The sequence below is a fragment of the Oncorhynchus nerka genome, linkage group LG18, assembly GCF_034236695.1.
Source record: "Oncorhynchus nerka isolate Pitt River linkage group LG18, Oner_Uvic_2.0, whole genome shotgun sequence".
In the NCBI taxonomy this organism is placed as follows: Eukaryota; Metazoa; Chordata; class Actinopteri; order Salmoniformes; family Salmonidae; genus Oncorhynchus; species Oncorhynchus nerka.
Window position 1 is genome coordinate 42646668 of NC_088413.1, and position 14300 is coordinate 42660967.

Consider the following 14300-nt stretch of genomic DNA (forward strand, 5'->3'; position numbering starts at 1 on the left):
ATCGAGAGAGAGTTGAGGATGCTTGAAGTGCTGGGCATCTTGTTATGACATGCATTATATGAATTAGGTCCACAGGATTAACCTAGGAGTGGCTTCTATTGAGAAGCCACTCCTAGGTTAAGCTAGGTTGAGCTAGCTAGCGAATACGCTTGAGCTAGCTAGTGAATACGCTTGAGCTAGCTAACACGTTGAGCTAGCTAACATGCTTGAGCTAACACGCTTGAGCTAGCTAGCTAACACGCTTGAGCTAGCTAGTTAACGCGCTTGAGCTAGCTCGCTAGCTGGATAACACGCTTGAGTGAGCTAAGAAATGATGGCAGGGGAGGGTCAACAATTTATAGAGAGGGTCTAATGGGTGGGGAGTGACTAATGGGTGTGTTTCCCTGTGGGTCCTGCTTTTTATTTGACATTCACGGGAATTTAGAAGTTTTTTAATTCTCTGAACAGCATATTGTTAGAATTAACTGAATTCCAACTGGTTATTGGGACAAACATGATTGCCATTCTGGTTGGTGGAGTGCTGCAGAGATGGTTGTCCTACTGGAAGGTTCTCCCATCTCCACAGATAAATTATGGAGCTCTGTCAGTGACCATCGGGTTCTTGGTCACCTCCCTTACCAAGGCCCTTCTCCCCTCTGATTGCTCAGTTTGGCCGGGCAGCCAGCTCGAGGAAGTCTTAATGGTTCCAAACTTCTTCCATTTAAGAATGGAGGCCACTGTGATCTTCAATGGTGCATAAATGTTTTGGTAACCTTCCCCAGATCTGTGCCTCGACATAATCCTATCTCAGAGCTCTAAGGAAAATTCCTTTGAACTCATGGCTTGGTTTTTGCTCTGACATGCACTGTCAACTGTGGGACCTTAGACAGATGTGTGTGCCTTTCCAAATCATGTCCAATCAATTGAATTTACCACAGGTAGACTCCAATCAAGTTGTAGAAAAATTGGAAGCAGGATGCATCTGAAGTCAATTTCGAGCCTCATTTTGAGTCTGAATACATATGTAAATACGTTTTTTTATTTTACATTTATTTTTAAATCCTTAACCTGTTTTCGCTTCGTCATTATGGGGTATTGTTGATGAGGATAATTTAATTTAATTTTTTTTTTTTTTTGAAATAAGGCTGTAACAAAATGTGGGAATACTTTCCGAATGAACTGTATACCATGGCTTTAATTGAACTAATTTGACGGTAGAAATGTGTTCAACATCCACTGAAGTAGCTAGCAAGTTTACTAGATAGGACAGTAGTTGTCTTGGCAACCAAACAAACATACCTGCTAGTTTAGCTAACCAACCATCAGTCCAAGCTTCCTATTATGAAAATTGAAATAAACAATGCCAATAATGTTTTCAATTTGACATTTACTTGCAAAAGCAGCTCAAACATAGAACATGTAAGAATAAACTATATACATATATTTTTCTACTGTGCAAATACACTCTGCGTCATAGGGAAATAATGTACACTCTAGATGTACACTCTTTAAGCCAATCAGAAATGAATATTCAACAAAGCCATTGTATTCAACAAAGCCCCCCCCCCCCAATTATATTTTTTCAGAACAAATCATGTGGTCAATAATAAAAATAAAATGTTAATGTGACACTGTATATTACATGAGTTTTATTATATGGAAATGTGACGTGCACATTTGGACTCACAGGTGTTTGGCTTGCTTGTATGACATCAACACAATATTTATTGTAATCCTCAACATCTCATCTTTCAAGATACATCGGGTCCTCTTAATTTACAGTATTTCCCTCACTCAGACGACAAAACATTTGCAAAAGTTGCCCAATTAGCGGGAGGATGGGGGCAACTTCTTGTAACGAGCGGTGCTCAAGTTCAGAAGACTGTCAGTCAAAACCCATACAGAGCTGTGAAGCGGAGGCCCTGAGCTCTGACATTATGTATAGCATGTTACTGGTACAGCCACTACATTCCAATTTAGGTGCTTATCAGTGTCCAAACCTGCCATTTTCAACCCGTATACGGGATGTAAAGGGTTAAACGAGGAATAGGGCAGAAATGTTGTCATAGAAAGACATTCCCTTGGTTCATTCTGTGTATGTGTGTGTGTGTGTGTGTGTGTGTGTGTGACACATTAGATGTGGACAGCAGCTTGCAGAGGCCTAGCCCCGCCCCTTCTGAGAACTCTTCCAGTGTCGAGCTGTTAGCCCCTCCCCCTCAGCAGAACGCATGGGTCTTATTCGAAGAGAAGCCCTGGCCCTCGCCCAATCTGCAGTCGCAGGTAAAAGGTAATTACTCGCTCACTAGTGCTTTCTAGCTCTGTAAAATTCTGTACATTGTGAAAGGAACTCTCGCATACTCTGTATACTTGCAAAAATAACCTTTATTAAAAGTACACAGGTTTTGGTCACAGGTTCCCCCTATATCATGATGATTTGGTCACCTCCTATTTCTCCTTCTGTTCTTCCTCTTCCCTACCGTCCCTTTTGTCTCCATCCATGCTTTGATCTCCTCCACTGTTTTCTTCTCCTCTGTTGTTTTTGCTTTGTTTCTCCCAGTCATCATCGTCTTAACACGAATGTCTCCCTCCTCTTCGCCCTCCTTCATCTCCACCTCCCTCTGTGTTCACGCATCCTACTCCTTGGTATTTTTGGCTGCCTTCCTTCCTTCTCCACCCTCCTCTACTCTCTCTTCCTCTTCACCTCTGGCGTCTCCCTTGAAAACGACAGACCGAGATAGGCGTCTGTTGTCTATCCAGTGCAGTAGAGTATGCTGGGTAATGGCACCATACTCGATGGCTGCCACCCAGGAGTGTACAGTATGTGTTGCTCTCTCTGCTGGTCTCTGAAGTGGTGCACTAACACACACTAACACGACACAGTCAGCACCAACACACACCAAGGCTGAAAAGTAGCCATTATACCACACATACCCACATTGGGGGGGGTGAATCAGGGAAATTGATTGAAATCTCCAAATATTTGATCTTTAGAAAATTGAAAAACATGTATTTTTGTATACGACCAATGTTAAAATCACAGAATCGTAATTCCAACAAAACATTTTAACCGAAGTTTAATTATTTTTTTGTGGTTGTTTATGGAAGTCATTCTTGATGACCAAAACGGCATTTAAACTCTAGCGTCGAGCAATCCCGTATCCGGGAGCATAATCATAGCCTCAAGCTCATTACCATAACGCAACATTTCCTATTCATGAAAATCGCAAATGAAATGACATAAATATATTGAAACACAAGCTTAGCCTTTTGTTAACAACACTGTCATCTCAGATTTTCAAAATATACTTTTCAACCAAAGCTACACAAGCATTTGTGTAAGAGTATTGATAGCCTAGCATAGCATTAAGCCTAGCATTCAGCAGGCAACATTTTCACAAAAACAAGAAAAGCATTCAAATAATTTACCTTTGAAGAACTTCGGATGTTTTCAATGACGAGACTCTTAGTTAGATAGCAAATGTTCATTTTTTCCAAAAAGATTATTTGTGTAGACTAAATATTTGTTCATCACGTTTCGCTAAGAAAAATACCGGAAAATGCAGTCACTTACAACGCCAAACTTTTTTCCAAATTAGCTCCATAATATCGACGGAAACATGGCAAACATTGTTTAGAATCAATCCTCAACGTGTTTTTCACATATCTATTCGATAATCTATCAGTAGTGGCAGTTGGCTTGTCATCAGAAGCAAACGGAAAAATTCTGCAGCTGGAGACGCAATAATTGCAACGGAGGACACCAAACGACCACCTGGTAGATGTAGTCTCTTATGGTCAATCTTCCAATGATATGCCTACAAATACGTCACAATGCTGTAGACACCTTGGGGAAAACGTGGAAAACGTAAGCTGACTCCTAGCTCCTTCACAGCCATATAAGGAGTCATTGGAATGAGGCGGTTTAAAAAAATGCGGCACTTCCTGATTGGATTTTTATCTGGGTTTCGCCTGTAATATCAGTTCTGTGGCACTCACAGACAATATCTTTTGGAAACGTCAGAGTGTTTTCTTTCCAAATCTGTCAATTATATGCATAGTGGAGCATCTTTTCGTGACAAAATATATTGTTTAAAACGGGAACGTTTTTCATCCAAAAATTAAAAGCGCCCCCTATATCGAAGAAGTTAAACTAGCAGACAATCATCATTGGTATATGGGGTATCTATGCCCCATACTCATTTGTAAAAGTCTTAGTTAACAAAGAGTAGATACTCCCATTGAGTCATTAGAACACTAGCTAACTACATGTAACTTCCAAAATAAAGGAAACACCAACAAAAATTGTCTTAATGAAGGGCTGAACATTTTCTGGGGGGCTTGGTCATTACCTAATGCAGCGGCTATGACTGAAGCCAAACGAGCGTTGTCTTGGGGGTTGGTTTAATGTGTGTGTCTCTTGTGTGTGTTCGCACATGGAAAGTGTTTATACATTCAGCCGCTCACCCTTCCACACCGAACAAAAATGTAAACTCAACACGCAACAATTTCAAAGATTTTACAGATTTCAGGAAATCAGTCAGTTGAAATAAATTAATTAGGCCTTAATCTATGGATTTCACATGACTGGGAATACAGATCTGGATCTGTTAGTCACAGATACCTTAACAAAATGAAAAATAGGGGCGTGCATCAGAAAACCACCATTTGCCTCATGCAGTGCAACACATCTCCTTCGCATAGAGTTGATCAGGCTGTTGATTATTGCCTGTGGAATGTTGTCCCACTCCTCTTTAATATCTGTGTGAAGTTGCTGGATATTGGCGGGAACTGGAACACGCTGCCGCACATGTCGATCCAGAGCTTCTCACAATTGCTCAATGTGTGACATGTCTGGTGAGTATGCAGGCAATGGAAGAACTGGGACATTTTCAGCTTCCAGGAATTGTCTACCTCTGCTTGTGACATGAGGCTGTGCATTATCATGCAGATACGTGAGGTGGTGGCGGCGGTTGAATGGCACGACAATGGGCCTCAGGATGTCGTCATGGTATCTCGGTGCATTCAATATGCCATTGATAAAATGCAATTGTGTTCGTTGTCCCTAGCTTATGCCTGCCCATACCATAACCCCACCGCCAACATGGCGGTGGCAGTCTGTTCACAACGTTGACATCAGCAATCCGCGCGCCCACACGACGCCATGCATGCCATGAAAGCTGGCATTCATCCGTGAAGAGCACACTTCTCCAGTGTGCCAGTGGCCAGCGAAGGTGAGCATTTGCCCACTGAAGTCAGTTATGACGGCAAACTGCAGTCCGGTCATGGGCCTGGTGAAGTTGACGAGTACCCAGATGAGCTTCCCTCAGACGGTTTTTGACAGTTGTGCAGACATTCTTTGGTTGTGCAAACCCACAGTTTTCCGGGGGGGCTGGTCTCAGATGATCATGCCGGTGGAGAAGCTGGGTGTGGAGGTCCTGGGCTGGCGTGGTTACACTTGGTTTGCGATTGTCAGTCCGGTTGGACGTACTGCCAAATTCTATAAAAGGACGTTGTAGGCAGCTTATGGTAGAGAAATGAAAATGAATTTCTCTGGCAACAGCTCTGGTGAACAGTCCTGCAGTCAGCATGTGAAATTGCACGCCCCCTCATGACTTGATATGCCACACCTGTCAGGTGGATGGGATTATCTTGGCAAAGGAGAAACGCTCACGAACAGGGTGTAAACATTTGTGCGCAACATTTGAGAGAGATACGCTTTTTGTGCTTATGGAACATTTCTGTGATCTTTCATTTCAGCTCATGAAACGTGGGACCAACACTTTACATATTGCGTTTATATTTTTGTTCATTATAGAATCGTTCCATACTCCAAGTCGATATTTACGTCTTAAGAAGGTATGCCCCTCTTATGATATAGCCTGGTCGAAATCCCGATCTACGGTTTGCAATGCTCCCACGTAGGGAAATAGGGCCTGGAAGAAGAGCCCAGTGGCTTCAGGCTACTCGGCGTGTGAAATGTGGGGAACCGGTGTCCAAGTACGCTACACGTAGCTATGTGTGTGGAAAACATTTAATCACAGGTAAGACATTTGAACTTGTTTAGTATAGTCTGTATCTCCACTCACTACTTGTAGCTATATAGTCTGTTGTTGGTCTTGGCTAGCTCAATGTTCCGGCCGGTAGCTAGCTAGCACTCACTCGTGGCAGCTCGCACCGCCATAAATGGGGCATAAGGGAAGCCCTACAATATTATGTTTGCCTAAGTAGTGAGGAGGCTCGGGAGCAGGCCGTGTTGAAAGGTCATCTGTAGACATGTTGTACCTTTCTTACATTTTGAAATGGACTAAAACAAGCAGACAATTTTTTCTGAACTTTGTTTTCTGTTATGAGGAATCTCCTTTATATGAATCCGTATTTCTAAGGCATTCTGGTAGATTGAGTTATTATTGTAGGTTCAAGTACAGATACAGTGCCTTGCGAAAGTATTCGGCCCCCTTGAACTTTGCGACCTTTTGCCACATTTCAGGCTTCAAACATAAAGATATAAAACTGTATTTTTTTGTGAAGAATCAACAACAAGTGGGACACAATCATGAAGTGGAACAACATTTATTGGATATTTCAAACTTTTTTAACAAATCAAAAACTGAAAAATTGGGCGTACAAAATTATTCAGCCCCTTTACTTTCAGTGCAGCAAACTGTCTCCAGAAGTTCAGTGGGGATCTCTGAATGATCCAATGTTGACCTAAATGACTAATGATGATAAATACAATCCACCTGTGTGTAATCAAGTCTCTGTATAAATGCACCTGCACTGTGATTTTCTCAGAGGTCCGTTAAAAGCGCAGAGAGCATCATGAAGAACAAGGAACACACCAGGCAGGTCCGAGATACTGTTGTGAAGAAGTTTAAAGCCGGATTTGGATACAAAAAGATTTCCCAAGCGTTAAACATCCCAAGGAGCACTGTGCAAGCGATAATATTGAAATGGAAGGAGTATCAGACCACTGCAAATCTACCAAGACCTGGCCGTCCCTCTAAACTTTCAGCTCATACAAGGAGAAGACTGATCAGAGATGCAGCCAAGAGGCCCATGATCACTCTGGATGAACTGCAGCAATCTACAGCTGAGGTGGGAGACTCTGTCCATAGGACAACAATCAGTCGTATATTGCACAAATCTGGCCCTTATGGAAGAGTGGCAAGAAGAAAGCCATTTCTTAAAGATATCCATAAAAAGTGTCGTTTAAAGTTTGCCACAAGCCACCTGGGAGGCACACCAAACATGTGGAAGAAGGTGCTCTGGTCAGATGAAACCAAAATTGAACTTTTTGGCAACAATGCAAAACGTTATGTTTGGCGTAAAAGCAACACAGCTCATCACCCTGAACACACCATCCCCACTGTCAAACATGGTGGTGGCAGCATCCTTTTCTTCAGCAGGGACAGGGAAGATGGTTAAAATTGATGGGAAGATGGATGGAGCCAAATACAGGACCATTCTGGAAGAAAACCTGATGGAGTCTGCAAAAGACCTGAGACTGGGACGGAGATTTGTCTTCCAACAAGACAATGATCCAAAACATAAAGCAAAATCTACAATGGAATGGTTCAAAAATAAACATATTCAGGTGTTAGAATGGCCAATTCAAAGTCCAGACCTGAATCCAATCGATAATCTGTGGAAAGAACTGAAAACTGCTGTTCACAAATGCTCTCCATCCAACCTCACTGAGCTCGAGCTGTTTTGCAAGGAGGAATGGGAAAAAATTTCAGTCTCTCGATGTGCAAAACTGATAGAGACATACCCCAAGCGACTTACAGCTGTAATCGCAGCAAAAGGTGGCGCTACAAAGTATTAACTTAAGGGGGCTGAATAATTTTGCACGCCCAATTTTTCAGTTTTGTAAATACATGGCCCTCCCATATTAATTACAGACGTGTTAATTAAAAACTCCACAGCCAATGATCAACAGCAAAGGGGGTTGAATGACACTCCTATACATTGGTTCATTTATATGGTAAAAAAAAAAGAAGTATAGTGTTTGCGTGTTTATGATAGTGTGTGTAACCATGTGTCTCTGCCTCTTTGTCAGGTACTTCTAGACACAGTGTCTGTTCCACGGCCAGTTTCTGGAGTGCCGTCCCGCCCTCAGAGAGCAGCTGGACCCAATCAGAACCAGGCTCAGTCTGGACCACACAATCAGGGAAGAGCTCTGTGAGCATGGGGGCGTCATCTTGTGACCTTCCCTCCCTAAACGCAGAGGAACGGCACAATGAGTCGTCATCCCGACCCCAGTCACCCAGTGAGTATGCATGCACACACGTACACACACACACACACACACACACACACACACTCATTGTGTGTACGTTTTGTTGGGAAATAGTTAGTTATTGGGAAAGAGTATTTGGCCTCTAAGCCCCTCAGGTGTGCTACAGAAAGGAAGTGGGCAATGGTAGTCATAGATTGCTGCCTATTTAAATTATTAGATAAGGTACACACACACACACACACACACACACACACATTGCGCTTACAAGACCACACCTTCCTCTGACTCTCTCCCTGTCTGTGACTCAGCTCAATTGCTTTCAGCCACTCCCTCCGTCAGTAACAGAGAAGGGGAAGTGAGAGAAGAGGTAAGGAGAGGGGAATGAATTTAGAGGAGAGCAGAGTCCAGCGGCCTGCTCCCTAAGGATGAGGGAGCTTAGAAGGAAGTTTGGTAGGGATGAGGAGGACATGACTTATACTGGGTGGGACAGAGAGAAGCTGCCTTAGATATAAATGTTTTTCTATCCACGTTGAATTGATTTGCTACAGCAAGTCACACAGAAAGTGAAGTAAAGCATGTGTTGGAACCGCTGGGAATAGTGTTTGAGGAAATGTTCTATGTGTTTAGGGATGTGGTCTGTTCTTGCTTGTATATTTCAACAGAAAAGAAAGAGACTAAGGGAGAAATCTCAGGCTGATGGGACACGCGCGCGCAAGTTTCCATAGAGACAGGGTTAGAGGGGACAGAGTCTTGGCGAGTTGAATATTTCTCTTGATGAGATAAATGGGCTTGTCCTCATAGCCGGTCTCTCTCACTCTCTCTCTCTCTCTCTCTCTCTCACACACACACACACACACACACACACACACACACACACACACACACACACACACACACACACACACACACACACACACACACACACACACACACACACACACACACACACACACACACACACACACACACACACACACACACACACACACACACATACACCACACACACACACACACACAACACACACACACACACACACACACACACACACTGCACACACACACACACACACACACACACACACACACACACACACACACACACACACCACACCACACCACACACACCACACACCACACACCACACACACACACACACACACACACACACACGCTGTTAATTAAATGCAGCGCACTATTCAATACCATAGTGCCCTCGAAGCTCATCACTTAGCGAAGGACCCTGGGATTAAACACCTCCCTCTGCAACTGGATCGTGGACTTCCTGACGGGCCTCCCTTAGCTGGTGAGGGTAGGCAACAGCATATCTGCCACGCTGACCCTCAACTCAGGGGCCCCTGAGGGGTGTGTGCTTAGTCCTCTCCTGTTCTCCCTGTTCACCTACGACTCAAACACCATTAAGTTTGCCGACGGCGGTAGGCCTGATCACAGTGAGACAGCCTACAGGCCGGAGGTCGGAGACCTGGCAATATTATGCTAGGACAACAACCTCTCCCTTAACGTCAGCAAGACAAAGGAGCTGATTGTGGACTACAGGAAATGGAGAGCCGAGCAATATTTGCTATTTATTTGCTATTTTTCTTACATTTTAACTCTGCATTGTTTGGAAAGGGCTTGTATGAGGCCAGTGGTGACATTAAGACAGTTATAGTTTAATGGGTGTGATAGGATAAAACTGAGGATGGATCAACAACATTGTAGTTACTCCACAATACTAACCTAAATGACAGAGTGAAAAGAAGGAACAAAACATGCATCTTTTTTTGCAGTAAGACGCTAAAGTAAATCTGCAACAAATGTGGCAAAGAAATTAACTTAATGTCCTGAGTACAAAGCATTATGTTTGGGGCAAATCCAACACATCACTGAGTACCACTTTTCATATTTTCAAGCATGGTGGTGATTCATCATTTCCAACAGAAACTGGGGAAAAATCCTTGTAAAAACAATTATGGGTACCAAGACTGAATGTTCTTGGGTGGCCTAGTTTTTTTTTTTTGGACTAGCATGCCTTCAAAATTTTTGTCTCGCAATGATCAACAACCAACTCGACAGAGCTTGAAGAATTTTAGAAAGAATAATGTGCAAATATTGTACCATCAGGTGTACAAAGCTCTTAGACTTACCCAGAAAGACCCACAGCTCTAATCGCTGCCACGGGTGATTCTAGCATGTATTGACTCAGGAGTGTGAATACTTATGTAAATTAGATATTTCTGTATTTAATTTTCAATAAAGGTGCACACAAAAAGAATACATGTTTTCACTTTGTCATTATGGGGTATTGTGTGTAGGTGGGTGAGAGAAATACTTAATACATTTTGAATTCAAGGCTGTAACACAACAAAATGTGGAATAAGTCAAGGGGTATGACTACTTTCTGAAGCCACTAAGTATTCAATCTTTCTCTCACTCACCCTCTTTCTCTCACTCTTTCATGATATGTTCATTTTCTCTTCCCGGTCCCCCTCTGTCGCTCCCTTTTTTCTCTCTCTCTCTCTCTCTCTCTCTCTCTCTCTCTCTCTCATTAATCCTTCCATAACTAAGCAGTAGTGTTAACAGGAAGTGGATTTGTCTGTTGATATGATTATTGTGTATACCCGTCTGGAGCACTAGAGACTCCCAACGCTGGCTGCGTCTCAATAGTCTCCTCTCATCGTCTCCTTTCCTTTTAATAGACTGAGATGAGGAGAGAAAAACATTTGATTATTGAGATACAACTTTAATGTTGACTGAGAAGTTCTATATTATATGGAACAGACTGCCTTATCTTCTGTCTCTTCTCTGGAGTAACCTAGTCCTAGTATGTGAGACAAGGGAAAGAAACACACACACACACACACACACACACATTCCCAGCAAGAGGGGAAGGAAGCGTTGAAGTGGCTGCTTCTTCTTTCTTAATGAGGGGTTGTGACAGAACTTCTGTTGTTTTGGAGGGAAGGGTGGTAATTATCCCTGTGTTTATGGTGGAAATTGGACAGTGGGAGAGGTGTGTGTATATCTCTGTCATTCTAAAATGAACTACACTAGTAATAATTCTCTGACAGATGTGTGAGGTTCGGGGCAGAAGTTTTTGCGAGTGTGTGTGTCCATGAATGATGGATTGTGTGTGTGTGTGTGTGTATGTGTGTGTTCAGCTGTGCTTGTCAGTTCAGCTAGGAAGGCAGCCTTAACAGGGAGAGACATAGTAGAAGAGACTAGAGATGCACAGTCTGGCTCACACTCACTCAATCACTTACTCACTACCACAATGGTTTGGGGCGAGTTCCAACATGAAAATATAGGTTGTCCCGTTACACCGAATCCTCCACCCCTCCCCTGTAATTACCTTTTCCCTATAGCACTATTTATTTTTTATTTAACCTTTTATTTAACCAGTAAGGGCTCATTGAGATTTGAAATCTCATTTTCAAGCGCGTCCTGGGCAAGATAGGCAGCACCAAGTCATTACACAATTACAGACAGACAACATGAAAAACTACAAGTAATCCAGTAAGAACAATAGAATTCACAAGAGTATAACAAAATCATAAACCAGCAAATTAAAAACATTGACAGGTCAGGGAATCAGCCTCAAAATTCTTCTTCAGTGATTTAAAAACACCAATCGGGACAAGTTCTTCCAGTTTAAAAGTATTTTGTAAGGCGTTCCAAGCCGATGGCGCAGATTACATAAAAGCCCTTTTACCAAATTCAGTACGGACGTTTGGAACAGTTAGCAGGATAAAGTCCTGCAAACGAAGAGATTACCCATCACATTTCTGAACAATAAAAATGCCCAAGTAAAATGGTAGTAAACCCAAAATTGCTTTGTAAATAAAAGTATACCAGTGACTGAGCCTACGAGTGACTAGAGAAGGCCAGCCAACCCTGGTATATAAAGTGCAGTGCTGCGTAAGGATTTTGCAGTTTAAAATAAATCTCAATGTGCCATGGTAAAGGGTGTCAATTGATCTCAAACACTGAGCGAAAGCATTCATATATAAAATATCCCCATAGTCTAGTAAATACTAGCCTCCTTCTGGCTTCAAAAAGAAAAACAGGTATTATTCCTAAAATAAAATCCCAAGATATTTATGATGTTACAGTCTTAATCTCATTGCCCTGACAGATAGTAATAGGTGAAAGGTTCAGAGATCTATTTCTTTCTTTAGAAAACACCATTAGTTGAGTTTTGTCAGTATTGAGTATAAGCTTCAATTGACACAAGGTATGTTGAACAGTATAAAAAGCAGTTTGGAAAGATTTTGTGACACACGAGGCACAACAATAAATAATATCATCAGCATAAAGTGAAGTTGTGCATTTTGCACAGTTTTGTCTAAATTATTATATAAATAGTGAATAAGAGGGGACCAAGTACAGAGCCCTGGGGCACATGATTACAGACAGACAATTTAGCAGACATGAGCCCATCAACTTGAGTGCACTGAGTTCTATCAAACAGATAGTTAGCAAACCATGCAACTGCATGCTCTGAAAGACCTACACCCGACAATCTCTGCCTCGGTATAGCATGATCAACTGTATCAAAAGCCTTAGAGAGATTAATAAAAAAAGTGAGACACAGTGCTGTTTTTTGTGAAGGGCTTCAGTGATATCATTTAAAACGTTAATGGCTGCTGTAATTGTGCTATGCTGAAGCCCGATCGGTATATTGATAAAATAGAGTTAGTGTATAAAAACACTTTTAGCTGTTTAGTTGGCATCCGCCAACTCCTGGACAGTCTGTGGTGCAACGTGGCGTTGGTGGATGGAGCAAGAGATGATGTCCCAGATGTGCTCAATTGGATTCAGGTCTGGGGAACGGGCGGGCCAGTGCATAGCATCAATGCCTTCCTCTTGCAGGAACTGCTGACATACTCCAGCCACATGAGGTCTAGCATTGACTTGCATTAGGAGGAACCCAGGGCCAACCGCACCAGCATATGGTCTCACAAGGGGTCTGGGGATCTCATCTCGGTACCTAATGGCAGTCAGGCTACCTCTGGCGAGCACATGAAGGGCTGTGCGGCCCCCCAAAGAAATGCCACCCCACACCATGACTGACCCACCGCCAAACCGGTCATGCTGGAGGATGTTGCAGGCAGCAGAAAGTTCTCCACGGTGTGTTCTCTGGCAAATGCCAAACGTCCTGCACGGTGTTGGGCTATAAGCACAACCCCCACCTGTGGACGTCGGCCCTCATACCACCCTCATAGAGTCTGTTTCTGGAGGTCATTTTGCAGGGCTCTGGCAGTGCTCCTCCTGCTCCTCCTTGCACAAAGGCGGAGGTAGCGGTCCTGCTGCTGGTTTGTTGCCCTCCTACAGCCTCCTCCAAGTCTCCCTGATGTACTGGCCTGTCTCCTGGTAGCGCCTCCATGCTCTGGACACTACGCTGAGACACAGCAAACCTTCTTGCCACAGCTCGCATTGATGTGTCATCCTGGATGAGCTGCACTACCTGAGCCACTTGTGTGGGTTGTAGACTCCGTCTCATGCTACCACTAGAGTGAAAGCACCGCCAGCATTCAAAAGTGACCAAAACATCAGCCAGGAAGCATAGGAACTGAGAAGTGGTCTGTGGTTATCACCTGCAGAACCACTCCTTTATTGGGGGTGTCTTGCTAATTTTCTATCATTTCCACCTGTTGTCTATTCCATTTGCACAACAGCATGTGACATTTATTGTCAATCAGTGTTGCTTCCTAAGTGGACAGTTTGATTTCACAGAAGTGTGATTGACTTGGAGTTACGTTGTGTTGTTTAAGTGTTCCCTTTATTTTTTTGAGCAGTGTATATTGAGCAGAACAGACATGCCTCTCTTGACATGTAGAGTTAAGGAATCATGTCAGTTCTAATCATGACATGTCTATGCAACAATCAGTATGCCGTTGAAGTCGGAAGTTTACATACACCTTAGCCAAATACATTTAAACTCAGTTCTTCACAATTCCTGACATTTAATCCTAGTAAAAATTCCCTGTTTTAGGACAGTTAGGATCAGTTATTTTAACAATGTGAAATGTCAGAATAAAAGTACAGAGCATGATTTATTTCAGCTTGTATTTCTTTCATCA

General features: G+C 42.9%; 1 protein-coding gene across 2 annotated transcripts in view; it reads left to right on the forward strand.

Annotated features, from left to right (window-relative positions):
- Positions 1 to 14300, forward strand: part of ston2 (stonin 2) — a 53824-nt gene that overhangs the window by 12096 nt on the left and 27428 nt on the right. The window contains exons 3-4 of one of the 2 annotated variants that reach the window (XM_029687509.2): positions 2117 to 2266; positions 8039 to 8248. In XM_029687509.2, the coding sequence (XP_029543369.1) occupies positions 2117 to 2266; positions 8039 to 8248 (360 nt within the window). Of the gene's footprint in view, positions 1 to 2116; positions 2267 to 8038; positions 8249 to 14300 lie in introns of those variants that run through there. The other variant, XM_029687510.2, reaches the window with a different exon arrangement.